This window comes from Brassica napus, chromosome A7 (genome assembly GCF_020379485.1).
Source record: "Brassica napus cultivar Da-Ae chromosome A7, Da-Ae, whole genome shotgun sequence".
Classification (NCBI taxonomy): Eukaryota; Viridiplantae; Streptophyta; class Magnoliopsida; order Brassicales; family Brassicaceae; genus Brassica; species Brassica napus.
In genome coordinates, this window is record NC_063440.1 from 22,764,686 (window position 1) to 22,792,003 (window position 27,318).

Consider the following 27,318-nt stretch of genomic DNA (forward strand, 5'->3'; position numbering starts at 1 on the left):
CACCATCTCTTTAGTGCTCTGCTATACGTAGAATACATACTATAGGCAAATCACGAAAAATATGGAAACTTTCATATTTTGATAAATTCTTTCTTAAATCTAAACTAAATCTATTCTCTCTCTCTCTTCATTGACATAACCTCTTTTCTATCTATCAATACAACATGGTTCTAATATATGTTAAATCTGGTGTATGGATGTCAAGTTGCAGTGACCAGCGGAGTTTTTTGGTAGACAAATAAGGATCATGGTGTCTGATGAGTTTTGTAGTGGCTTAACGTCATATAAGCCAAACCAGAATCAAAGGAGGCTCTCATCATAATTTATATAATGGAATTCGAATATTGTTTGATACGAGATCATTTGGGCCCCTTAAAAAAACAAGATCATTTGAGAGGCTCACGCAAAAATAAGACCGTTACGAAAGTAAAAAAGGAAAGGGTAAAAGCGTCCATACATCAAAAATGTTCAAAGGAGAGGCTCTCTTCTTTCTAAATCAGACCGTTACGAACGAAACACTCAAAAAAAAAAAGCAAATCCTCGTGAGGAAGAAGACAAGACAAGACACCGTGTTCGAGATTTGTGATCCCCACATCGGTAAAATGGAGGATACGATTTCAAACCCAAGCATGATGGAACCTCTGTTATTCCCCGTCGATGATCCAATGTCTCTCCTACTTTCTCAGACCACCGATAACAACAACAGTCTCTTCGGGTTCGTGAGAGGTCCCAGATACGGTGAATACGCAAGCCTACGAGAATCGAAGCTTCGATTAAAGCGAGAGTACGCGATGATACTAAAGGAAGAGGAAGAGAGGTTCTTCGGCGGCGAGAAGAACAAGAAGCTGAATCAAACGAGAGAAGAATACGAAATTCGGGTTTCTCCGGAGAAGAAGACGAGATTCGGGTTCAAATACAACCCTAATTCGCGGAGACTGTCTTCGTCCTCGTCGTGCTCGTTGGCTCAGTCTGTTCCTGACTTCTCCGCCATGATCCGTAAGGAAAATCGCCGCCCGGCTAACTCGAATTTGCTTCCGCGGAGAACGGATCTCACTCCTCCGCCGTCTAAGAGCAGAAACGGCGCCGTTTTCGGATCGGCTTCTTCCGCTAGAGGAAGCATGAGTGCTGGAGATAAGAAGAAGAGGATGGGGATGTCGCGTAAGAGCTACGCTAATGTCGAAGATCTGAAGAAAGTATCCATGGCCGCAGATTCTGGCATTAATGGCGGCGGTGGAGGAGGGAGGAAATCAATTGGAGGTGGTGGTCGGACTATTCTAGGTTACAGACAAATCTACTGATCACTCTTTGTCACACAACTTGATTGTGTTTTTTTTTTTTTTAAAGATTTGATTATTTTTTTAGGTTTTTGGTTGATAAAAGATTGTTCCTTTGTTTCTTGATTTTGGTTTGTGTGTGATAGAAAGCTAATTGATAAGATTCATATCGTTGAAATTACACAAATGCTGATTTTGACAAAAACATGTTCTAAAAGAGATCAATTGCTAACTCTCCGACTAAACACCTAAGGATCTCATAAGCTATCTCTGAACCAACTCCTAACGAATGAGTTTCAAGATCCATCCAGTTCTCCATCTCAATATCGATGATTTTATCCATATCAATCCGAGCCAATGCTGCCCACTTTGGAACTTCCTCGAGAACACCGCGAATCAGCACGGAAGCATCAGCACTTGATGAAGGCTTTAATCCGCAGGAAGTGTTTCTTTCTTCCAAGTGTTCGATCATGGCATCAACAAGGAACCCTCCGGTTATTCCGGTGAGATTGACCAGGTTATCGGAACGAGCAGCGTATATCATGAGTTCGTCGAAGAGTTCTGGTCCGATGAGGTAGTTGTCTTGTGTAGTAGTAGTAGTAGTACCAAGTGAGAGTTCGGTGTGGAGTATGACTTCTCTTGCGTTGGTGAGTCTCTGGTGTGTTGATATGAGACCTGTGTTGCTTAAACACCTCAGGAGGTTAGAGACGTGGCTGATAAGACTGGAGATCGCTTGATAGTTGCCACTAGTTGTTGAGTTCTTGAACAAAGCTGCAGAGTTTTCAAGAACGTCCCAGTCTGGTTCTGTAGGCTCTAGAGGCAGCCTCATCTGTCCTGGAACTACAAGTATCATAACAACAGTTTCAGATACAAGAAACTGATGATTTTTCTTAGAAATTAGGTAATGTCTGAATAATAATCTTATGTACCTGAGATAGTGTCGAAGCTATTTGAGAAACAACTCTCGTTAGAGAAAGATGCATCCAGTACAGAACCAGGGCTTGTGTAATCACTGTTTGCATTTCCTATCATCTCTGTTTTGCCTTTCCTCTGCAAGAATCAAGAAAGCAAAATGAATAGAAAATGAGAAAAATACTAAAATGTGTAAACCTTTAAGCATACCGGACAAGCTGTTTCTGCATAAGGCTGCTGGTGTGCTATTGAAGATAGCAACTCATGGAGAATCAAGGATGCTTGTTTATTGGGAAATGCACTTCCTATTATGGCTTCATCTTCTTCTTGTGAAGCAAACTCTTTAAGCTTTTGCTGAATCAAACCCACAGTACCAGCATCAAGTGTTGTTCTTGGGTTACGTTCACCCATCTGACTTGGAACACCTTTGGTTTCTCTACAGCGTTGGCTATAGTTTCTACGAGGGGAACCATTACTACAAGTGCTTTCACCATCAAATGGTCTTGACACTGGACTCATAGAGCTACTTCCTTGTACTTGACCACTTACACAAGCTAACCTTCTCTTCCTTCCTGGAGTGCTAAACCCTGATCTATTAGAAGATTCCTCAACTCTAGTGTAAGATTTTCTCTGTACATTCAAATCAGAGTTCTCAAATCTAGCCTTGGAGTGATGATGATTCCTGCTAGTTGAAGCTCTATTCATGGCAACAAAGTCCTTCTCTTTACAGTTGATTGAATTTACAGGTGACGAAGAACAACCTCTTTTGCTCTGAAAGGTGTGAGATTGAGCTACCGAAGGAAACCTTGCAGGATGTATAGCCTTCTTCTCCATTGGATCTGTGAACTCTCTACCTTTACCAGAGGCTGCAGACATAGATGGTTCTTGATTTCTCCAAAACACATTTCTTTTACTCCGTTCAAAAGGCGTTGATTCAGCAACACACGCCTTGTTCTTTCCAAATTCTTCTTCAGCTATCTGACTAGAACCACGAACATCAACAAAGCTACCACAAGCTTTACAAGAAGCAACAAATTCAACCGGCTCTTTCCCTACATTTTCGAACCTTCTAACCCCTGAAGAGCTTGGATAAGCAATAGCGTGTTTCACATTTCTCCTTCCGGGTTCCAGAATCCTAGTAGCAGCATCAATCAGCCTAGAGTTACGTCTATTATGAAGCCTGGGGCTTCTAACATGAGGAGAAGCCAGTTTCTGATGCTGTTTCCTAACACGGGTCAAAACGTTCTTAATCTGCAATGCTTCTGATCCAAACTTCTTCACCATAACACCACGCCTATCACACACACCTGCTGTTGTTCTCGGCATCTTCTGTGGCCTTGACTTATCACAACCACTATCTTCCTCCTCTTCAAACAAACCGCATTTATCCTTTTTGTCGTGAATCTGATACAATGGTTTCTTCTTCTTGTTGCCTTTGTCTCTGTGGTTAGATGGTAATGAGTCAAGTCCCATCAAGCGTGCTACCAAACTAGGAGGTCTCATATCATGCTTCTTAAGCTCCATAACTTCACCTCTATTTGGGAAACTTCCTCTGTTCTCATCATCAATCTTCAATCAAGTAAACAATCTTAGGTTGTTGCTACTCAATTAAAACTAAAAATATAAACTTTATAAGGATAAAGGGAGAAAGTATTCACCAGATTAAGCTTAGATTTGAGCATTTTCTCATCCCTACCAAACCTCTTTGAACCTTGTTTCCCTGACAAAAAATGCAATAAATATTCTCTTTCATTTTTTCAGACACAACCATTAGATAAACTTAGACAGAGAGGGAAAACAGACTAACCAGGGAGAAGTGATTTGCGAGAAAAGAGCTTCCTTTTAGCAAAACGTCGGTTCCAGTCGAAGAGCTGGAAGAAAACACCCACGCAACCGCCTAGTCTATTTGGCCGTTTCTCTGTTATGGCCGAGCACGTCGCCGTTTTGTCCACCGTCTCCGTTAACTCTCCCGTCATTTCAAACGGAACCTTAACAACCGACAAAAGCTCAGAGAGATAGAATACAGAGATAACAATGTCTTCTTCAGAGACAAATCGCTTCAGATTCCATAACTTGAAGTCACCAGATAAGAAACAAAACTACTTTCTTTCAGTTCTGATTCTGTATGGAAAAAAAAAGAAAAGTGTATGAGCTTTTGTGAAACTTTGGAGCTCGTGAAGAAGAAGAATCTCAATCTCTTTTAAGAGAAGCAGAGAAGAGGAGTGTGTACATTTAGCATTAGTTTTGCGAGAATAGGGAAAGAAAGGAGACAGTTGGAACTGAGCAAAACGACAATTGTACAGTGGAACAAAGAAAAAAAGTCACTCTGATTATTAGAGCTTAACAAAAGAAAGTGAGCTTAAAAGAAGATGATGGAGTGTGAGTGAGACTCAACAGGTAATATTCGCAGTTTGGAGTTAAAAAGGGTAAAAAGAGACATATAGCAAAACGATAGTGACCACCAAGTGACTGAAAGAGAGATGAGAGAGCTTAAAAGGTTTTATTGAGTGTTTTTATTTACTGTGAGATTCTTCCTGATCTGTCACTGGCGGTGAAAGGGGCTCGAGAGAGATTGTTACAGCTTTTCTTTTTTATTTTACTTGCAGAAGAAGAAGAGAAGAGTGAGCATGCGTACAAAAGGGTAAGTAGCTGATACAAGTAGACTTGGTGAAAACTAGACTACAGAACATAAAAAAGAGAGACTAAATTTCATTAAAAAAAAACTTCAACCAAATTTGTTATTTTTTTTTTTTAATATTAACAAATTTTACTATATAGTTTAATATTTTTAAATAACTATTTTGTTTATTTTAATACACAAATTTTTAAAATTATGCTCATTTTAATATTTGAACTGTATCTATTTTAATCAAAAAATATTTGTATATTAAAATAAATGCAGTTTGGGTATTAATAAACATAAACAAAATAATTAGTTAATGTATTTGTGTAGATAGCAAAAAAAATGAGTATTAAAAAGCTTAACAAGATTTTATTGTTTTTTGTATAGTACCAATGAAGGTGTATATGATCGAATTAGTTTTTTTGTATTTGGGATCTTTAGAAGCGTATATTGTGGTTGTGAGAATCGAAGAACATGAAATTGTGGTTAAGGGTTCGAGGAGGGTTCTGTTTCTCGTTCTTGACGAGTTCAGTTTCATCCCTAGTCGTCCATTTCTCAGTCCCAACTCCCAACTCAAGCTTTGGTTTCTGTTCCTAATGGTACAACAATGCCTTTTTTCTGTTATCAATATTGCAAAGCGAAAATAGAAATCCAACACTTTATTTTTTTTGAAACTTTGATAATCAACACTAATTTTGGTATATAAATAAGACTATCCCTCAATGTATAATATTTTAAAATGAATTTTAGTAATTTCGTGTAGTCTCTAAATATAACTTAGTTAGATAATTAAATTTAAATATTAAAAAGGAATGAAGGCAATTAAAAAACAAACGTTTTACAATTTCTCAAGAGTATAACTTCTCGGGATTGTCTTTTATACCATTTTTCATTTTAAGTTTAAAATATTCTTTCAGAATATTCTACTACAGGTGTTCGAAGTGTACACTTTTTTTTGTAACACTATTCGAAGTGTACACTATAATCTGTATTTTGGGCCAAAGTATGGTCCAATGTTTACTAACTTTTATTAACAACTATCCAAAGTTGCCGCCAGTTGGTGCTGCACTAATCAAGATTCAAGACTCAAGTGCTTCATAACTTTTATTTTTGTATATACTAGTTTTCATTTTCTCTGAAAAATGTAATGGAGTAATATATGAATCGATGTGCAAAAAGTTTTAAATTTTTACGTGTAGTACTAAGTCAGGATAATCAGAGTTGCGTCTTTTTCGGTGTCTGACGATTCTGAGATATGTCACGGACAAATAACCTATACACGCTAGGAATCTCTAGCACATCCCTACACTTCTATTCAAATACAGTACCAATTATTTTCTTCTAGTACACATACCTTCAATAAAAAAACAATTTCTTTTAGTTATAAATTGATTTTTTTTTAGTAACAGAACTGTTGAAACTCCCAAGTCGAGACACTTTTTTTTAACACAAGTCAAGACAATTTCTAGAGGAAAAAAAAAGGCTTAAAATTTAGTCGAAATAGTGAAACCGTTCTTACTAAACATTAACAAATTATTGACTTATTATATTTATACAATATATTTTATTTTTAGCTTAAATATAAAACTACTTTGGTGAATTATCAAAATTAGATATACAAAACAAACAAAATTAGATAAATTTGTGGATTATACTAATATTATTATTTAATTTAGCATATTTAGAATAATTTAAATTGATCTCAACTGATTTTAACCGACTAAAAACAATTTAAACTTATTTGAATTGTATAAATTGGATTAAAAAAATGTTTCAGATATGATCGAATTACCATCTAAACAGATTTTTAGAACCACGATCATATCTCAATAACCAATTGCATTAAGAATTTGAAAATTTTATTTCAGAAGGCAATTTTATTTACTAAATCAAATTTGTGAGGACAAAAGAAATTTACATGGATTTCGTGAGTGGATTTAGAACAAAATGGAAAAAAACAAAGAAAAAGGAAAGTCCGTGAGACTTGGATACCAAGTAAATAAAAAGGGTAGAGAAACATAACCTATCAGGAGTTGATTTTAGATATCTCTCTTTATATATAAGAAGATCACAGTCTTAACGATTTTCCCAATTTCTCTTTATATAAACTGGTTTATTTAGTCATCTCTAAACGGCGTGTTATGTGATTAAACCAGATAAAATAGACCATAACCAAAAATCAACATTGAATTTGAAAATTGTATCTCAGAAGATTATATTAACTTAATAAAATTTTGAAAAGAAAAAAAGATAGAGATAAATGTTGAAGAAAATGGAAAATCCTATAACGGTTAGAAACAGAACACAAAGAAAAGGAAAGTCTGAAGAGGCTTGAGTATCAAGTAAGTAAACGTGTGCTAGAGAAACAAACCCAAACCTAACAGGAGTTGGTTTACGATACTCTCTCTTTATATACAAACAAGTAAGGTCACACTTTCTAACAATACAAATCATTCTCTCCACTTTCGTTGCTTCCAAACCCTATTTTATCAGTCGAGAACGAGAGATAAGGATGGAGAAACAAGAGTTCTTAGAACTGTTTGAGGCAGCAACTAAAGCGGCAAAATCTGCTGCGAGAGGAGACGGTAAGAGTTCTTCTCCAGCGGTCTCTAGGTGCGTGGAGGCCATGGTTCGTTTGAAGGAAGCTCCAGAGTCACTTGCTTGCGAGTTGGTCGTCGATCGCAAATACCCTCAAATTGGAAAGAGTCACGGCCTTTTCACGGAGCACAAAAACCCTAGAATCCAGTCCGAGGGAAAGATTCTTTACTCTCTTTGGCTCAGATTTCTCTACGCAACGGGGAGGAAACATAGCTCACGACCTCGTGATCGGACGGTTGTGAAGAAGGAGAAGAAGCTTGTGGAGGAGGAGATGGTTTCGAGGACGACGGGGGATTCTAACAGGGACAAAGTGCGTGAGATTCTTCACAAGTCCTTGTCTAAAGTGGCTAACGAGGTTGTTGTAGGGATGAAGGAAGGAGTGGTTTCTTGCGATTCTTGGAGTGTGGCCGCGTCCGTTGAATCTGCAATGTTTGAGAAACTAGGTTCTTTTGAAGGGACTCAAAAAATAAAGTACAGATCCATTCTTTTCAACATGGGAAATAGCAGCAACCCAGACCTGAGAAGGAAAGTACTACTCGGCGAGATCAGTGGAGAGAGGCTGGTGACGATGGAGAAAGAAGAGATGGCTAGCAACAAGATTCAGTTGGAAGTTCAAAAAATCAAAGAGAAAGCCAGAGATAAGGAAGAGAATCGAGTCAAGAGTATGATATTGTTTCAGTCAGACAGTATGATCATGACTTAAGCACAAAATATAGATTCTCAGTTTATTAATTGTATAGTAATTAGTCTCTTGTCTTGGTGTTGTCTTCTGCGTTGCCAAGTTTAATTTGCAACTCTTGTCTTGTTTCATCTGTTAAAAACAAAGTACATATATCTTCTCAGGTCTTATTACATGATTTGATTCAATGTTTTGTCTGCCAATCGTATATACTAAGTTTCTGCTCTTATTTTCAGCTATTGCTGATGGATCTCGGATCCTCTCAGAACATAGAGTTAGGGTTTCTGTATTACGTGCTAAACAAGGAAAAGACAAGTTGATTAGTGGCTGAACTAATATATGACAATAAGGCAAGTCTCAGTTAATTAACTGCATATCAGAATATTTAACTGCTGCTGCTGCTATGCTAATGTGGCAACTCTTCACTATGGCAATAAAGACAGTATTGGTCTCAGTTTCATCTCGTAAGCAACACCAAAATTTGGAGACCGAACGCAAGCATCACCTCAAGAAGCTTTGCGTAACCCTGATCTCTTAGGCAAGTGAAGCTCAAAATTGGCAACAATGGCCGATTAAAAAAGCACAAACCCTAATCTTAGGATCAAATCATCAATTCACCAAAGATTAATGATTGATTTTCTTTTGCAAAGTGCCCATCTTTTTCTGCTTCTCGTAAACCAGTTGCCAGTTTCGGCCTAACCGGCTTTAATCTCTGGTTTCTTTAGTCATCTCTAAACCATTGAGTTATCCCTTTAAACCAAATAAAATACATCACACCCAATAATCAACAGTAAATTTCTTAAAATTTCGAGAACAAATAAAATTCACAAGATGAACAAACAAAAAAGGAAAATCCTTTTACAAGGAGGAGAAAGAAACTTCGGGGGAAACTTGGCAACCAAGTAAGTAAAAGTGTAGAGAAACACAATAAAAAGAACAATTTTGTGCCGAACGATTTTCCCAAAAACAGCAATTGAAGTGACACAAAAACACCATGCAACTGAATCACAAGTGCTGCTCATAGTAAAAGAAGTTATAATCTCCGAAAACTCTCTTTTTTTTTGGGCTGCCCAAATGATTTAATCCTCCTCGCTCTTATTTTCAGCCACTGTCTTTTCCGATACAACATGTTCGTTGCTACACTTAACTTGGTCATCCTGGACTGGCTTTTCTAAGTGTTGCGGATCCAGATCGTCTGATGTATCATCTAAGGCTTGTGAATCTGCTTCTGTTGAAGGAAGTTTGGTATCAACTCCGATAATTTCAGGTTCAGAACTACTCTCAACTGATTCTTCCTTCACTTCAACAAGATGATCATCCGATGAGATTTCGTCATTCTGACTTGTAAGAAGAGCTTCTTCGATGAGAGATGACTCTACTGTTTCCTCTTCGACCACTTTGCTATCGTCGACGGAATCTTCTTTAGTTGTGTCAGCGGTAGGTTCAGATGCAAGATGTTGATCATCAGGTTCTTCTGCAATTGGTGATTTCTTTGATTCATCATCCTGAATGGAAGAGCTCACAGGAAGGTCTGTCTCCTCTTCAGTAACACTTTCTGTCTTTGATCCCGAACCTTCAGGATTTGTGGAAGCAGGAAAAGACTGGAAAGTGTCCCAATCATCATCATCATCTTCGTCATCATTTTCTTCCTCGGTTCCACTTTCTACTGTGCTAACCTCATTTAATGATGTTGGCACAGTCGACAATGTTTCTGATTTAGCAACAACAGCAGAAGAGGTAACTTTCTCAGGTGTTGCTACCACAGGTGCTGGTAATTTGATATCCATTGGTGGAACCAAAGATTTTGGCTTCAGAGGGGAGCTATCTTGAGAGACGGAAGCACGGATGATATCCTAACATCAGATGGACAAGGAAGCCAATTAGACAAATCTCTCAAATTTTTGCATGCAAAATGCTTAACCCCACAAGAAATATTAACTGATTCGATCCTGATTTTAAGCTTCTATGCTATAGAGAAGTTTGAATCATCAGGAAGATGCATATCAAACAGATTGAATGCATTCACGAACCTGAAGCTGCTGCCGGTGAGTTGTTGGCAGCGACAGCAAAATATCCTTAAAGTGAACAGCTGAAGAAGGCAACTGAGCTAGATGGGAAACAAGCCGCACAGCTACACTTCTTAACTCGAGAACTTCCTGGTATTGATCCATAATAACGCAAAAGAAGTTGAAGTTACGAACTGCCCTTAAGAGGGAGCAACAAATTTCTAATGCAGAATGGAACCTGAGAAACGCCATCTGAAGTCTTAGAGAACACTACAAGTACGGATTCAAGAAAAAGGCTCATGAATCCCTTCTGAAGTTCATCAACATTTGAGTGCATCTGAAGTAGCATTATCAACCGCAAGCATTCGCCAGCTATAACCACCGATTCCTTATTCATAGGTTTCTATAAAAAAAAAGGAATAAGAAACAAGTCAGTTACCATAGTGTTTTAACATAAAAGAAGAATTTCGGTTTTCTGTTGATACTAGAAGGAAGATACGAGAAAACAACCAGAAGCGCCCTCTGCATTAGATTGACAATATCTCCAATAAGTTCCCCAACAAAGAAGCTCACAAAACTTTTCTCCTCTGTGTTGTTGTAACGCTGCACCAAGCTTTTTAGCACTTGTAAGGCAGTAGCTTGAACCTGCATATGATTGAACCCATACTGTTAAGAGCTTGACAACTAATATGTGACAAGAAGGCCAGTCTCAGTTACCTGCACACTGGAATCTTTAACTACTGCTGCTATACTAATGTGGCAACTCTTCAACACCGCAATACAGATAGAATTGGTCTCAGTTTCATCTTCTGGACAGTGAAGCTCGTAGGCAAACTTAGCCAGTGAAAAAAGTTGTTCAAGACAGAATGCAAGCTTCAACTGAAGAAGCTTGCGTAACCCTGATCTCTTGGTGTCCACAAGATGGATACCGTCGATACAATCTTTAGTCAGATCACCAACCATGTGTACACAAGCACCAAACATTGCTCCTAGATGGACACTACTATCCGCAGCAACAGCATCTGCAATTAACAATTAGATTAAACAGTGATTACGAACTTTTCAAGGTGTCCCAAATAAGAATTGTATTTTGTGTATGCCTTCATCTAAGAACAAGTTATTGTTTCGGACCCTGAAGCTAGAATGATAGTGTCCCTTATTTGTCATACTATCACATTAACTGCGGATTCATTTTTCGTACCAGTAGAAGGTTTCTGTGACGAGGTTCTGGTAAGCTTAAGCAATAACTCATTGGTGGACTTCACAATCTCAAGAGCTTTTGGTAAGTAGGCGTCAGTGGGGACTTGCCGGATGCACTTGTACCCACTTAACAGTAACGCCAGAGGTGCCGACATCAAACGATTCTGCATCATACCAGTAATAATCAGTTAGATGTGAGGAGTGCAATAAATAAAGCAAATATCCAGAAATGCAACAGATAAAGCAGAAATCGTTCAAAGACTACACATTACCTTCAACTCAAAACGTGTCACTAGTGTCTTTACGGAAACAAATACAGTAGACAGCAAATTATCCCTAATGTCATCATCATCTGGCGAAATTTCATTATGCCTGAAACGAAAAAGAAGAAGACTTTGTTATATTTTCTTCCAGATGCAATTTCACTTGACATGATTTTTTCAGGTTTGAAATAAACAGAACTTGACACAACTTTCCAACATCTCCTGGTAAATGCTCACCTATGAAGAATTTTGAACAGGTACCCCAGACAGAGTTCAATGGTCGAGTAGGCAAACTGCTCAGATTCAAGAAAATCTTTTGGACAGGTTTGTGAAATCTGTTAAAGCGTGAAAACAAAACGGCATAAATAGTTGCATATTTTCTGGTGAAAAAGGCATATATAGTCCTGAAAAGTTAATCCGAAATCATTTGGTACGAGGGAACTCATCTAACACTGGAATTATGACAATGAAATAAGTAATATATGTTGCTGTGCCAATGACAGCGTAACAGAAAAATGATAAATGGTATAATAGTTTCTCCTACAAAAGAATAGCATGTCTTTTGTTCAAACTAAATAAAGGAAAAAGGTACAAAGAAAGAATATCAATATACAACTGGCCTTGAACCTCATTTTCAATCTTAGAAGTGAATAATCCAAGCTAAAATATGCTCTAGAAACTAAATTTATCAAGAGAAGCGATGGTTTTAGTAACATTAACAAGTCATGTACCTGATGTACTACGGATACTGCAAGAATATCCCAGGAACTGTCCATATAAAAGGAATACGAGAAAACCTGGATGAGTCACAAAAAGAAAATGAATCCATTCAGAGTAGTAAAAATAACTAACCATAGCTAACAGCCTATTGACGTGGCATGTATAAAGCAGAAGCCAATCAGGAAAAATTAAAAAAATGCGGGGTGGAGTAGATCTGTGTTCCAAAGAGGGAATTGCTTCAACCAATATTGTTTCCTTTCATTAGCTAATGACATAAGTAGTAAGAGACAAATTTTAAAGTAAATAAAATAACAATTGATGTAGACCTACCTGCAACAGTTCTTGGCAGAGATCTATGCTAAGAAAGCCACTGGTGAAAAATCTTTCAGCAGAAAGAGATAGGAAAACTGGTAAAGCAATTTCATGTAACTTTAGGCCCTGGAATGAAGATTCCTTAATGCTGGAGTCTCCATTATTTTTTACTTTAGTTGAGCCAAAAGGTATCACTTGTGTATTAGAGCTTGGATGCATCCCCTGAAATAATACAAGTACAGCAAAGCCCCATAGAAACTGATAATCTTCCACCTCTAGGGTAACCATGCGATGTCTAGATATCAAGGACCTATCAGAAAATCCGTCTACGATATGATTCACAGGAATTGCATCCAGGACCAAAGCTTGCAGGATCACAGGCCATGCTTCATCTAAACAAGGCTGCAGCCTTCTTGAAACAGTATGTGGCGGGATTTCATCTAAGATCGAGAACTGCTGCAGCAAATCAAAATATCTTATTAGAAGACAGGGGAGCACAAGGATAGAAGTGTTCAGATAAAAGAGAGAAAATAATACTATTAAATGTTGACTCACACTTCTTTTGGGGTTCTGAAATAAGCAAACATAACTGTAGCCCCTTAGGACCTGAATCCAGTACTTCCCAAGTACGTCTGAACTCTTTGAAAACAATGGCAATAGCGCTTCAAATTCTACTGGCACCTCACCGTGGTGTTTTCTCAAGAATGTAAATATGTAACACTTAAGCGAGGCATGTGCAGCAAGAAGCCTGATCTTGATCTACATTGAAGAATAAGTCTACTCAATGAACGGAAAATAAAATTAAACGTTTTGTGGCTTACGCACCTTGCTTGTGACCCATTCAGCAAATGAAGGATAGTATAATTCGTTGAAGTCATTGAGCGGACGTGAAAGTAGAGAGAATATGCGTTTGACTGCAACTTGATCACTGCTTATTATTCCACTGGTCATTATCTGAAATGATTACAGACATTAATTTAGCAACTTAAGGGGAAAAATCTGAAGGAAAGCGCATTACAGATGTCATGCTTACCTTTGTGGCCAACTCTAACCCAGCTTCCAGAAGAACAGGGCCAGAATTTGCATCCAGGGCAGTACGAACAGCAGATACCAGTTGAGCCTATTATGTTCAACTGTGAGTAAGTTTTATGTGCATTAAAATCTTAAATCAATCTTTGTTGGTTACAATTTTGCATGGGGAGCACCTGATATTGTTCAAGCAGAAGATGTCCAGGAAGTTCAGGATCAGCTACTAATTTGAACTGCAAAAGTATCACACAGTTATAAATTATTTTTGCTGTAAACTACCACACAAGATCAACAAGGTGACTTCGAGGCTAGCAAAATATTGGCCAGAAACACATGTTTTCAGGCAAAGATTCGGGTGGTGGGGAAGGATAATCGAACCCAACTTCTGAAGAACAAAAATGAAACCCAGAAAGAGGGGAATGAGAACCACACGTAACCAGAAAGTCTCACCTTCTCAAGAATTGTGCTAAGAAGTCCAACTCCAACCGGCCTCATGTTTTCAAACTGAATAGTGCTTATCTGAAGAATTTGGTACACCTTGTTAAAATTCCTTCTGACCAATTTTTAGAATACTTCAAATGGTGCTTTGAAAATTTAATTATCTTTCTTTACCTGGTAAGCAAGAGATATCAGCTCTTGTAGTTGAAGAACTAACCAGTCACCTGAGCTTTGTGTATCCGAAGCAAGTTTCCTTGCCAATGAAAGATCAAAATGAGCAGCATCCTGTCCTACAGCCTCTGGCAAAAGACTCAAACACCTAGAGTCGAAAAATCAATTGGGCTATTTTAGCTAAGAGGACATAATTCAGAACATAAACATATATAAATTAGTATGCACTTTGTCTGAGAGCTTCAATAATAAGTTATTATCTCAGAGTTAACTGAAGGTTAAGATTTCATTTAATAAAGCTGAATGCTATAACCCATCGCGAACTTACTAAAACTGGTTCAGCATCAGCATACACTTTCAAGACATCAGTAGAAATTTTATTTCCATCAAATTTTAGTTATGGAGAAAAACTATTCCGGGGCATTAGTTCAAAATATTGATGTCAAAGGTATTGACTAGAGAGGGAGAGCAACAAAAGTATCCCCCCACTTACTCAGCTGCAAAAACTCTGGTTCGATATCTCAAGGCTTTGTCTTTGTCAGGACTGGCATGTAAGGATTTCCCACTAGAGTTAGAAACCATGTCTTCATCATCATCTCCAAGGTTATCTCTTGCGCTGGAAGGATCATTTTCCGTACTGTTCGTTTCCGCACTTCTTCCAGTGGATGTTGCAAGAGCCTGTCAGCAGAAAGTTAATTTATATCGATTACGGGGAAAAGGAGGCAGACCTAGACATAATAACGCATAAAACTCAAAAATAGACAGTAACATTTTGAACAAAATGGCGACAATCATGAGGAAACAGCAACGACAAGTCCATAGAAAACTAGTAAATCTGTCTTGCTTCAGATAGTTCACAAACACAGCAACGATAAATCCAAAGAAAACTATAATTTGTACGAAAACCTCTTAGCTATTACCATGTTGCGGCATATAGAAATCCATCGGGATGGGCGTGATGGGCATGTCGCATAAAGAAGGCGTATCAAGGTACTAAGGATCAGGTTCCCAATCCTAGAAGAACACAACAATTGGAGTCGATCAATAAAGCAAGTTGATCAAAACTTACATAAGAACACAACATTTCCATTAGACAAAAAAAACTACAGAAAGAACGATTGCTTACTCAGAATCTGTTTCTTCATCTAACATTTGAAATAAGTTACCTTCTATCTGCTCATCAATGACAGATACCTAAAAACAAGAATACTATAAATTCAAGGGTGCGATAAATTTCAAGACTAGAGGATTCTGGAAAGAAAAATCAGGATCATGCTGTTTACCGGGTCTTTCTCAATCAGATGCCGAAGAGTTGATACAGAGAGACGCCTAATTATTGGCTGTTTGACAAAAGATATAAACTAGTTTTAATTATGAACCCCTTAAAGACTTGCCTAAGGAAAGCAGAGAGCGAAGAAAAAACCTGTCTTGATGTCAATGTCAGTAAGAGATTCTTCACGTGTGAATGCACTGAAACGGCTTGTGGAGCAAAAAGAATAAGCTGCTGGGTAAAACGGACGCTCCTAAAAACATTTAGATGTACAAATAGTTAATCTTCAATAATAGTATAATACAGTAGTAACAATGGATTAAAATGATTGTGACAAGGAGAAGAATTCACATACTCAAGCAGGGTCGGAATTTCTTGCCAGGAACTAATCTCTGCAATAACAGACTGCAAAAAAAATTATTTAGAACAAGAAAAATAGTATTCCTTGCAAACAAATGCATGTATCTTCCTTTACTTATCCAACAAGGTCAACCATAGAATACATTATTTACTGAAATATGAAATTAAAAAAGATTGCGGTATTCTTGCAGAATGCATCTTCCTGTTCTGAAAGACAAGGTTCAAAGGTCAAGAATAGTACCTTGCAGCGTGAAAAGAGAATGCTGCCAGGAGCAAGCTCAGGACCAAGGACAGCAACAATGGCATTAATAAGGCGCCCAATGCCTTGGGAAAGATCGATCCATCCACTTTCTTCACCCAATAAAATGTCCAAGGCAAGTCCTAATGCTGCCTAGTAATGTATACAGAATGATACATGAGACAGTGTATGGAGATACCAAATCAAGCTCCGGAAATAAAGTTCGCTCAATAGTTAGCAAATCTAATTCAGCCCCTTATACGAGGATGGCAAAATTTAGTAAACATCTTAAAAGTGGCAATATGGACTGTACCAGAGAATTTCTCTTTGCGAAGAATTATTAGATTCAGATCAACTAAGTTAGCCAAAATTTTCTCTTAATTTCGTTTTAGATTGACAACTGATCCAGACACCAAAATGAGATCATTTTATACCAAACGGCAAGATTTGGGTCTCAATGAGCATACGATATAGTTTACCTGAACATGAGATACGAATGATAAACCAGCAGCTTCAATGGTCAAAAGAAGCCCATGCAAGGCCCAGATCTTAAGACCAAGAACGGGAGTTTTGGCCAAAGAAGAGACTGAACTAACAGTAGCGGGTACTAAGGTCGACAATGCCATTCCTCCTGCACTGCAGGCCATGTGACAACAGAATTTTAGAATATAAAAGATCAACATTATTGAGTATCTTTCAATGTGTAAAATAATATGTATCTGCAAAGATGGATAATATTTGAGCTTAATTAAAGCATCACAACCAAATACATAGTAAGCTAATTTTCAAATTTATTGATATTTCACCACATAATAAACAGAATGTTCAAGTTAGAAGCCAAACTTCACCTGTGATGGATGCAGCCAAGTGCAAGAGCAACGGATCCACCATAGTTTGGATCTGTTATTCCATTTAGTTCCCCAAGAAGCACTCTGGTCTATTTATCACCATACAAAACATATGTGAGAAATAGATTTTTTTTTTTTTTGTGATACTTCCTATCACTAAAGATAAGACGAACATTTAGACCAAGAAAAAATCAGTACCAAATTTTTTACAATCAAAAGCAGAGGCATATAAACTAAAGCAAGGCCCCATAAACATCCAATTTTAAGGAGCATATAGATACTAGATAGGGTCCCAAAAGATTGCTTTGTATAGATTGTGGACAGACCATTCTTGCTGTAAAGATGTCATTTCCAAGACGAGCTAGGAGACCAAGACCCTCACATGCTGCCCTGCGTTGCGATGCACAGATGTCTCCCTCTGTTAAAATATTCTGTTGCAACAAAAACATCAAAATAATAAAATAAGTGAATCAAGCTTGAGACTAGTTCATAATCCTGAACTAGCATCTTTACTTGGAATAAAATACCTGAAAAATGGCTTGCACTGTGCTTAATACTTCTGTCTCTAGTTGCTGAGAACGTAGAGCATGCAAAGCCTGTAAGAAATAAATTTCAGGCACATTATCCTCCTTTAACAAGAAGTAGACGATCTGAACTCAGATACAGTTTATTTATTCAAGACAGTAGTCGGCATTGTAGCACAACACCTCCATACTGAAAGAATACTGCTTAGTTTCATTCACTTATCAGCTTTATATATAGACCAAAATGTCTCTGATCCTTTATCGAATGCTATGTTATGTGTATTTTATAGCATTCCAACATCACCGAGTTCAGTACTCAGTATCCTAAACGAGGTAGAGAAACACACTCACCAGAATATGGTTCTAACTTGTACCTTTAACATACAACTTTCTTAACTAACGTTATACCATGATTCGCTAAAACGTACAGAACTGGTGTACAACTATTGGGAGCACCTTTAATCCGGCAAGCAGACCCGCACAGATGTTAGTCAAGCTGGCAGTACGCCATTGTTGCTTCTTTCTAGCTTTCATACACTGTTGTATGACCGAAAGAAGTGAAAGCATCCCACGGCTATCCTGAGAAGAAAAGTTACCATTATTTCAGACTACCAAAATGACAAACGTTATAGCAAAACAAGGGCCTATCTGGACATACAATAATCACAAACCTGCGAAGCAAACATGATACCAAAGCAGAGAACCATCTGATTCACCAATGTCTTTTTTACAGTCTCTGGCTTCATAATTACGGAAATTTTGATTAAGAATTGAGCATAAATAACAACGGCAAGTCTGTAGCCAGATAAAAACAAGCGCCATCGCTACAAACAAATTATCATCAAAAGTGCATTGCGCTTACCAGAGGAAAACTAGAAACTTTACTTTCCCATACACTTGGTGCTAGACCATCTTCCCCGCCTTGAAAATAGCGAAGCTCATCTTCAAACCAATCCCTGGATCAAGATTCATAAGAACTTACATCTCTTGGGGAATACTAGCTTTCTATGGCGTGATCAAGAATATGTGAGGAAACCAATAATGTGAAGATTAAGACACCTGCCAGGAATCCAAGGACCAAGCCATGCATCTCTTTTGTCAAGGAGTGCCTTCAAGCACGAGTTTTCCTCAAATCCGGAAGGGTCCCTTTCATTTAAACAGACATAAAGCAATGAGTAGTTAAGCGAATAACATAAAGATTTACCAAACCATGTCCTTAGCATACATTTATAAACGTATTTTAGAGAGAGCAGCAGTTAGGAATGGCATAAATCATTACCTATATGGTGCTGTGCATAGCTGAATAATTTGCTGATGCTCACTTTTATAGGCCAAGGGATCTGGGATGGACTGATAAGCTATCAATACTCTTATGATGAGTGTATCGACCAAAGTTTTGACATCAGGTAACCGTTTGTTGGCCATTGCCGATACATAAGACAAAGCGCTGTTTAAAAGAAGAGTTTGTCAATTCAATCATCATACAGGTAATGGATAAGAGAACTTGCTATCAAATGAAAATAGCTTAATTGTTATGATTGGCAATTACAAGCAGACAAAAAAAAATTGTATGAAGCATCAGTATGTCATACCTACGGAGGTTTGCCAGTACTGGTTGAAGCAGAATACCATCCTCACAAGAGACAAAACGTCTCACAAAAGCTGTGAGTGCGTCAACTGCAGCCGACCACACCCTACAAAAGGATAACATTGATCATTTGATTTTTATCAAGAATAAAAAAAAGTAAAAATCGTCACTTTTGTTGCTCTTGGACATGAAGCAATCAGGGCGATCAGCCCTCTCATACCAGCTATTAATGCGTCAGAAATAAACTATGACAGTATTTGAAAACTATGTAGTACGAACGAAATTTATTATAAAGGCATGAGCGTTGCTTTCAGATGTATGAAAGACAAACATAGTTCGCTAGTCGCTACCAGGAGCTAAAGCAAGGCTTAATGCATCAAAGGCCACTTACCTTAACGTAGACTCCAGTTCTGCAGGTTGTTTGATCAACTGCTCTGGGTTTCCAGTAAAGACGTCAGTCCACAAGATAAGAATATCAAAATCTTGGTCCCCAAATTCCTATACAATAAAGTCGAATTGCATAAGCAATGGAGGCTCCGGACACACCGTTGAAGAACAGGATAAAATATTACCTCCTTTGGCATAGAATTTAGTAGGGATGATAACAATAACCATCCAGCTTCCTTTTCACTTGAGGCGACTGTGATATTCCTCCTGGACTCTGTTAGCATCTTCTTTGAAACTTCAAGCACTGACCTTGGCAGTCTGAACAGAAAATAAAAGAAAAGTTTTGCAATTGGATTAATTGAAGTTCTGAATTGGCTTTTAAGGAAGTCATGGTAGGTTGAAAACTATTTTGACTATCTAACACAAAAATAGCCTATGTAAATGTCATGCCACGCAAAAGTGTATGGCGATTAACTATTTGATTAGGAATAGGAGGAAATGACAAACTCTCAGAAACTATCGAAAGTACTACGAGTTTTAGGTTTATCGAGTTGTCTAAGGTAATGAGCATGGTGGAAATTTACAGGATAACTAGGAAGATTGCTTCATCAGCTCAGAGACATAACAATACGACGCCTACATGCAAGAATCCAATGCCCAACAGCGATAATATGTTGGCACAAGCATTAACGATGAGCATGAAGTGGTGAAACGGTGAATAAGATGTGACAATGAGGGAGCTGTGAAGACTCTTACTTAGCAGGATAACCAAGAGAGAGTCCAGGAGATATGGAGACTAGAGCTGCTAAAGTTGCTGCTTGCCCATGCAAAGAAGCAAGATCAGTTTTCAATTTGCCTCCCTACAAAAAAAGCAGTGGTGAATTACAAGTATTCCCGGTCATGAAATTGTAACAGCAGATAATGTCTATTTATAAAGACTTAGTGAAGAAATTCAATTAGATGAAGGCCAAGGACGCCATAAGCATTCATGATTTGCATTCATCTTTTTTATTTCACCAAATAAATTTTCACTGATAAACTTTCTTGTTTTGCATTCATGACATAATACTCCGTAGAAATACATGATACAAATGCAGCAGACCATGCATGCATGTGTGATTAAATATGGGATTAAAAAAACGCATGTCAAACTCACTAGAGACTCAAAGAAACATATACTAGAAAAAGAAAACCAACTCAGTATTACCTTTTCAAAGGATAAACTTTCCCGTAACGCATTAATAGTGGTTACAGCATAAGAAGTCAACCCACCAACGCAGGTGGGATCAACCTCAGCCAAAGCACGTAAAGTTAAAGCAGCCTCAACACGTACCTGGAAAACACAAGTTTAGTTTTATAATTTATGCATTTCCAATTACCATCGGGTTGTCATTTGACCCAATGTACCCCAGATATTCATGTTTGTATGACAGGCAAAACTAATAAAAAAAGCCGAGTCTGAATATTCAATATATCAAACAATTATATTCAGAAGAGCAACCAAAAATTACTGTGATAACGGCGTCTTCCAACCCTCTATTTCTATGCATACAGGTTCTGTTTACCTACCTATTGATTACTTTGAAAACGGCCTATTTAACCCTCTATTTCTATCCGTAAAGATTTTGTTTACCGAACTATTGATGGGTAGACTTTCATTGTAGAGACGAAACATATCTTTCAGTGCAATTGCTACTAAAAGAAAAAAGAATCTAGAAGATTGACAAGATGAAGAATTTCAAAATGCTCTAAAGATTTATAACTCTTTGATAAATGCTGCAACGAAAAGAATAAGAGATAAAACGGACTCTCAAAAATCTTACAAGGTCCAAGAAATGTGAGGACGCCGCACCCACTGTGTCATCAAAAAACTCCCTGAATTCTTGGGGAACCTGCAAGCAGGCAGTTAGAAATGGAACTTATCAGTTTCATTATAAAATTAAAGAAAACAGAACTTTCAAAAAAAAATCAGAAGCGTTTGCGCCCGGTTGCAGCCTCACCTCTCCCAGTGTTTTCAACGTGTATGACAAAGCCCGCAAAGCAACAATTTTCATTGATGGACTAGCATCTGAAGACTGAAGCTGCATTTGTAGAAATATAAATTAAATTCTTTAACATCTGTAGCTCTGACTTGCAAGGGCAAAGAGCGGTTCAGATAAACAGAACAACCTGCTTTCCGAGAAAAACTGAAAAGCTTCTCTGGCTTGACTCCATCATTTGATCAATTACGCCAACCCGTAGGATGTACAGAACACATGCCTTCAAAAGTGAGAATTCGAATTTAGAAAGTTGATTCAGCAGAATACCACTAATGTTTTCAAAAGAGTTAGCAATTTCTCCTATTTGATTTCAAGCTATGCAGAGAGAAAGAAAAAAATGAATAATTTCAGGCATTGTAGCCTAGAGTTGCACGGTGATGTTTTGGTAGATAGAAGTACGTACGATAATTTATACAAGCAAAATGACACGAAAATGAAACAAGTATCACGTACCAGGGCATGGGCATCAATTGAGGAGTCACCCCGCAGCATGTCCATGACAAGCAAAGAATAGTCCTGAAGCTCACTATCTGGACCCAAATACCTTATCCTATTGGCCTACAAAACTCAACACTTTATAAGTTTATAAGGCCATGGTGATGAACTGAACATATGCATGTACAAAATATCATAAATAACAAGACTCTAAGAATAGGTTCAATTAAAGAAGTAAAATGCAGGTTTTATGATATAGCAATATTGGCAATGTTCAGATATAACCCGTGATAACAGTTAGTGTGATTTCTAAAAAAGGCCAATGCCAAATTTCAAGAATAATATGTATATCAGTGTCTCTGAAATGCAAACTATAATCAGCGCACAAGAACCAGACAATTGTTTTTAATAGCTTTCAGCGTCTGTTTACCTGTAAAAAGAACACCCATGACAGTGCCAAACCAAACCGCTTGTTTCTTGCCCGTGGGCCAACCGCTGCGATTTAGGAATTGTTTATAACAGGAAAAAAATCAGTGCCTTAGCAATTTGAAAATAAAGAAAACAAATGTACTATAGTATATTTCAAGAGGTCAAAACCATATGCTAGTTTCTAACTAATCAGGTATTTTTAATTATACTACGTGTGCCATTATGACTGCTTTCTCATAATTAAAGGCGCACGCCACCACACAGTGGCTGTGTTATAAGGACTAAAGAAGTAATGTCACAATTTTAAAGGGAAAAATAATAAAGGTTTAAAACGTGTCTGTGGCAAAATACGATTGCTACTAAAATATGCCATCATATTTGTCAGAATGGTTTGCAGTTCTGTCTTTATTGGCTCATAATACTACCTTTTGTGAAGGGTAAAATTAGATGCCTCTGCAGACCGCCTTCCAGCTTCTTTGCTGGTGGAAATGGACCTTTGCCTCTAGGTTGGACCTTACAAACAAAAAATCAAATTCCATAAACATAAAATTTTGAAGACGAGAAGAAAGCAAATAACTAGAGAAGTAAGTCTACATGCGCTTCAGGATGCATTCCTAACGCAAGCAATGAACCCAAAGCCTCTGCAAATGCCTCACGGACAGATGATTCGGAATCTTCAATACCCTGCATTAAAAGAAGCAATTATATATTCAGAGATAAACACCAGCCTACCTAGAAAATGAAAGAAGACCGAGTTCAAAATATACAGGCACTAAGCACATCAAACTGACCTTGAGACAGTAAGACGCTAAGGTATCAAATTCGCTAGTACCAAGACCAGGTCCTCCAATGTTGGAAAAGGCCCTCAAACAACGTGCAGCAGCAATTCTCACTACGAATGACTTGTCCAAAGTGGAAAACCTTGTGATCAGACGGTATGCTTCAGAGTACGCAGTAGCAGCAGCTGTACCACCGCAGCCATCCAAAGCATTATGAAGCAAGATAAATGCTTCTTGTCTCACAAAATCCTGCAAGGGAAACGACACAATTAAATGACACTAATAGCTGCACTATATAGGTCGGTTCTCATTGATTTCCACAAGTTTCTTCGCAAAATTTTAGATAATGATAGCTGGGTGGAGATTGAAAAACTAAAACAGCAGCTCCAGAGACTAAGAAAAGGCAAAAACTGGTTCATACACCAAACCATATCTACCAGAGATATTAAGACACAGTAGCAATGGTTGCAGAGCTTTAATCCCTACACTGCCACAAATCTATACTTATTTGAGAATTTTAAAGCGTGAACTCTTTCCAAATAATCCAACTGTGCCGACGCTAGAAAGATATGATTCAGGGAGGTCGATTACATATGGTTCTGCTAAAAAAATTAAATTTACTCTTCCAAATGACAGCAAGAACTTAGAGAATCATAAAGTTGAACCATAATACCTCGTTAAACTTCACTAATTTTGTGACAATAACTGTCGTTTCGAACAAGCCAGAAGTAATTCTTCTCCCAAAATGACGATACAGCTCCCCCAAGCATTGAGCAGCACCTAGAAACAAAAAAAAGATTGTTTTTATCTATAAACTTAGGAACATAAGCCATATAAACATAAAGTAGTAACCAAACGCATGGTTGAACTTCATGAAATGCATGGATGCTTGATGTGGTCAATAGAATGCATACCAAACAGCAAAACAGAAAAGCTAAAGTATATATTCTGCTTAGGAGAGTGACTAATAATAATCATTTATCCCAGAACATCGCTATAAGTAACATACACTTTTTAATAATGACCAATAGCTGTTCAATAACAGTTTCCCAGTAATCCAGACAGATAATAAAACCCACCTGCAACTCGCTGGGGATCACTGCGTTTCCCATCGGAAAGAAACCCTTGTAGACTGCTAGCTCTAGAGTATATCGAGATACTATCACCATTAGATATAATTTTCGCCATAGCCACTGAAGCAAGATGCCGCACCGGTCTCCGAGCGCCAAGAGTAACTAGAGAATACAAGGCATCTTCGCATTTCCTTTGACATACTAGTATAGACTCCTGACATAAATGAGCATTAAGCAACAATCAGATAACACAATCAATTTCAAATATTTTTTTCAAAAATGAAGGCAATAATGGCCTCTTGTGGAATCGTAAAGTGTACTCAGATCAATGCATATGATAACGAGCATTCGACAAAGGCTTCATCTTTCTAGATGATTCTAAATCTCAGAATGCGAAAATGACGATACTGAGCATTGTGACGAGATATAAGCAAAATCTAAGAAGGATCAAAGGGAGAAAACCAAAATCCGGTTAAGAGAAAGTGGGAGAAAGACCTTAGGCTCTTCATCGAGTGCGGAAATGAGATCAGAGAGGATCTCGAAACAGAGGAGAGGGTCTGGGTTTTTCTGTGACGCTGACGCCACAATCGACTCCAGCTGGGCGACGAGGACGCCGAATCGCGACAGAGGGACGTTCTCAATCGCATTATTCTTCGACATTTAGGACTGTAGAAGCATATGACGAAGAAGGAAGAGAGTAGTGAGAGAGAGAAAAGAGTCGGAATATTTGTTTCAGATCTATGGAGGAGGTGGGGTCGGAGAAGAAGAAGAAGAACCCGGTAGTTGTTTCCGGGTCGGGTTAAATATTAATTAATCAACAGCCCACCCGATATCACACGGCCCAATAGTCGCATAAATGGGCCAGGAAGGTGGATACATAACAATTTTCCCACTAAGCTTCTTCGATTCACCATCCTCTAAGAGCAGCATTAACCGGGGTTCTAATGAGGGGTTGTTAATGTTTTTGGCTTTAAAAAAAAAAGAAAAATAGGTAATTAAGGAAACAACGTCGCTTAATTTAGGGACAGAGGAAACGTCTCTAATTGGACAGGTGTTGGTTTTTGGAGGCTCCATCCTCGTTTCATCCGCTTCGTTCTCTCTCCATCGAATCTCTCCATCTCTCTTGTGATCTCTCCTCGTCGACGAGTCCGTCTCTCTGATTCTCCTCGACGGAATCAGTCGGCGCCCCTCTCGACGACTAGTCGTTTCTCCGACTCTCCTCGACGCCTCCGCGCCTCGCTCTTGATCGTCGACGCCTCCGGCTCGCTCTCGATCGGCGACGACTCTGCCTCTCTCTCTTGATCTCTCCTCGCATCTGTTTTTCTTTTCCGGCGACGCCGCATGTCTCTCTACGGCCGGTGGCTCTCGTCGACGAAATCAAACCGAAAGGTAAATCGAAATCAAACCTGAATCTGTCTTAGTTATTTTGATTTGGTTGTTTATGTCTGAATAATACGTACTACTTATGTCTCCTAATTCATTATTGGATCACAACTGATACATTTTCATTTGTCAAATACGAGGACTACACTTCGGATCAAGCGATATGAAAGTTTGGCAAAGACGAGGGGCAAGCAACATTTCAGCGGCGTCAAAGACTACACTTGCAAAACAGGTAAATCATTTCTCTCTGATAGAAGTTTTAGGATGTGTGATATGAAAGGAATTGATAGTGAATTCAATGTGCATCTGCTTGCTTTGATTAACTGTGAATCTGGTTGTGGTTATCGTTTTTGAAATGGTTAGATATAGTTAATGCGATTTGTGTAATGGTGATGACTGCGCTTGATGTAATGGTTAGATAGAGTTAATGCTATTAGTGATGGTGATGAATGCGCTTGGTTACGGTTAGATAGAATTGATGTAATGGTTAGATAGAGTAAATGCACTTGTTAGCTAAATGTCAACTCTAATTGGTTGGCTGTGATGAATGCTTGTACGTTATGGAGATGAAATGTTCATTTGCATCTATTAAAGACATATCTTTCTTCTCTAGCTTTTCATCTGTCAAACGTTTCATTCTTCTTCTCTAGCTTTTCTTTCAAAAACCTCGGTATGGATTATAATCCTTCTAATTTTGTTGACCTTCTCAATAGCCAACAAGACGTTCCGTTTGGGTTAGGGGAAGATAGTGTCCATGTTTCTTCATCACAGGTTCCTCATCTCGGTGAGACCCCTGCAGAGCGTAAAGAAAGAAGAACATGGAGTTGTTTAATTAGGTGAAGATAATGTTAGTATAAGTCTAAGTCTAATAAGTCTAAGTCTAATTTGTCTAAGTCTAAGTTGGTTCTCTGTCTGAACTTGTTAAGATTAATGTTCTTCTCTTGGTTTTACAGGTTCCATTGTCACGGGAGTCACGGGAGTGAAGGAGTGGAGTCACGGGAGTGAAGGAGTGGAGTCACGGGAGTGAAGTACTAGGGTCTGTCTTGTAGTAGTCACTGTCTTGTTGTAAGGATTCTCTTGTACTAGGGTGTCTTGTAGTAGTCACGGGAGTGTGTTGTACTCACGTGAGTGTCTTGTAGTTTGGTTCTCGTATTGTAGTAGTCACAAGTCTGTATGCAACTTAATTTTATAAGTCACCTTCTCTATATAATTGTCATCATTTTCTCTTTGTTCTCTCATCATCTCTTCCCTTCTCTAGTTGTCTTCTTTAATTTTCAAGCTCCCGTAAACTATATTGATCCTGTATAATTGTGATCACAAGTCTTTCTCATAACCACTCTCATCTTCTCTCCTCTTTATTTTTATCACATTTTTTAAACACAAAATTTATCCATAAAATTTTACGTTTCAAGAAAGTCAATGGCATCTGGTTCTCATAACCCTTTTGAGGCATCAGATGATGATGATGAATTTGATCAATATTTCGATGAAACGTTCGATCAATATTTCGAGCAAACTTTCGATCAAACTTTCGAAGATTTTACCAATGATTATGCTAATGAAGAAGAAGAAAGGAAGAAAAGGAAGAAACGCATATATATCGAAAGAAATCGTGAAGAAGGCGATTTACGGTTATGGAAAGATTATTTCTGTGACACTCCTACATATCCTCAAAAGCTATTCCGACGACGTTTTAGAATGAACAAGCCATTGTTCATGCACATTGTTGACCGACTCTCC

General features: G+C 38.1%; 4 protein-coding genes across 8 annotated transcripts; 2 read left to right on the forward strand and 2 right to left on the reverse strand.

Moving 5' to 3' along the window:
* The first annotated feature begins 227 nt into the window (after window positions 1-227).
* On the forward strand, window positions 228-1,435 carry LOC106357125. The gene has a single exon (XM_013796807.3). It carries the CDS (start codon window positions 465-467, stop codon window positions 1,296-1,298), a length of 834 nt encoding a protein of 277 aa, XP_013652261.2. The 5' UTR covers window positions 228-464; the 3' UTR covers window positions 1,299-1,435.
* LOC106353913 lies at window positions 874-4,782 on the reverse strand. Its single transcript, XM_013793742.3, has 5 exons — window positions 3,994-4,782; window positions 3,845-3,906; window positions 2,397-3,755; window positions 2,204-2,324; window positions 874-2,114 (listed from the first exon to the last, which is right to left on the reverse strand). The coding sequence occupies exons 1-5, from the start codon at window positions 4,160-4,162 to the stop codon at window positions 1,486-1,488; spliced, it is 2,340 nt and encodes a 779-aa protein (XP_013649196.2). The 5' UTR covers window positions 4,163-4,782; the 3' UTR covers window positions 874-1,485.
* Window positions 4,783-5,127: 345 nt separating this feature from the next.
* On the forward strand, window positions 5,128-8,213 carry LOC125576284 (transcription elongation factor TFIIS-like). The gene has a single exon (XM_048735978.1). It carries the CDS (start codon window positions 7,322-7,324, stop codon window positions 8,108-8,110), a length of 789 nt encoding a protein of 262 aa, XP_048591935.1. The 5' UTR covers window positions 5,128-7,321; the 3' UTR covers window positions 8,111-8,213.
* A 654-nt stretch (window positions 8,214-8,867) lies between these two features.
* LOC106353922 (protein SWEETIE) lies at window positions 8,868-24,947 on the reverse strand. Of its 5 annotated transcripts, none has more exons than XM_013793748.3 (48): window positions 24,691-24,947; window positions 24,202-24,409; window positions 23,796-23,902; window positions 23,135-23,371; window positions 22,938-23,027; window positions 22,769-22,856; window positions 22,345-22,409; window positions 21,933-22,037; window positions 21,610-21,699; window positions 21,441-21,521; window positions 21,264-21,332; window positions 20,648-20,773; window positions 20,197-20,300; window positions 19,626-19,758; window positions 19,445-19,551; window positions 19,058-19,159; window positions 18,745-18,912; window positions 18,525-18,611; window positions 18,328-18,421; window positions 18,137-18,205; window positions 17,922-18,044; window positions 17,469-17,537; window positions 17,268-17,372; window positions 16,942-17,030; window positions 16,573-16,729; window positions 16,097-16,246; window positions 15,851-15,900; window positions 15,649-15,748; window positions 15,509-15,565; window positions 15,352-15,419; window positions 15,146-15,239; window positions 14,719-14,903; window positions 14,229-14,373; window positions 14,067-14,135; window positions 13,793-13,849; window positions 13,621-13,707; window positions 13,413-13,541; window positions 13,143-13,346; window positions 12,606-13,043; window positions 12,287-12,352; window positions 11,793-11,890; window positions 11,565-11,664; window positions 11,294-11,456; window positions 10,810-11,114; window positions 10,600-10,737; window positions 10,331-10,495; window positions 10,117-10,242; window positions 8,868-9,939 (listed from the first exon to the last, which is right to left on the reverse strand). In XM_013793748.3, exons 1-48 carry the CDS (start codon window positions 24,853-24,855, stop codon window positions 9,166-9,168), a joined length of 6,606 nt encoding a protein of 2,201 aa, XP_013649202.2. In that variant the 5' UTR covers window positions 24,856-24,947; the 3' UTR covers window positions 8,868-9,165. The 5 variants fall into 5 exon arrangements, with proteins under 5 accessions (XP_013649202.2, XP_013649205.2, XP_013649204.2 ...); XM_013793751.3 differs by having other exon boundaries at window positions 10,603-10,737; window positions 12,606-13,040; window positions 24,691-24,946; XM_013793750.3 differs by having other exon boundaries at window positions 12,606-13,040; window positions 24,691-24,946.
* Window positions 24,948-27,318: the final 2,371 nt, after the last annotated feature.

Bases quoted from the DNA above. Each gene is read 5' to 3' on its own strand.
- LOC106353913 (XM_013793742.3), bottom strand. From the start codon at position 4,162: ATGACGGGAGAGTTAACGGAGACGGTGGACAAAACGGCGACGTGCTCG. The intron at 2,325-2,396 runs GTATGCTTAAAG...TGATTCTTGCAG, and splicing joins ATGCAGAAACAGCTTGTCCG to AGGAAAGGCAAAACAGAGAT. The intron at 2,115-2,203 runs GTACATAAGATT...TGATACTTGTAG, and splicing joins TAGCTTCGACACTATCTCAG to TTCCAGGACAGATGAGGCTG.
- LOC106353922 (XM_013793748.3), bottom strand. From the start codon at position 24,855: ATGTCGAAGAATAATGCGATTGAGAACGTCCCTCTGTCGCGATTCGGC. The intron at 20,774-21,263 runs GTAAGATTTTTG...TGTGTTTTCCAG, and splicing joins CCTCACATTTCTTGGACCTT to GTACGTGTTGAGGCTGCTTT. The intron at 15,749-15,850 runs GTATGTGAATTC...AAATGTTTTTAG, and splicing joins GAAATTCCGACCCTGCTTGA to GAGCGTCCGTTTTACCCAGC.
- LOC125576284 (XM_048735978.1), top strand. From the start codon at position 7,322: ATGGAGAAACAAGAGTTCTTAGAACTGTTTGAGGCAGCAACTAAAGCG.
- LOC106357125 (XM_013796807.3), top strand. From the start codon at position 465: ATGTTCAAAGGAGAGGCTCTCTTCTTTCTAAATCAGACCGTTACGAAC.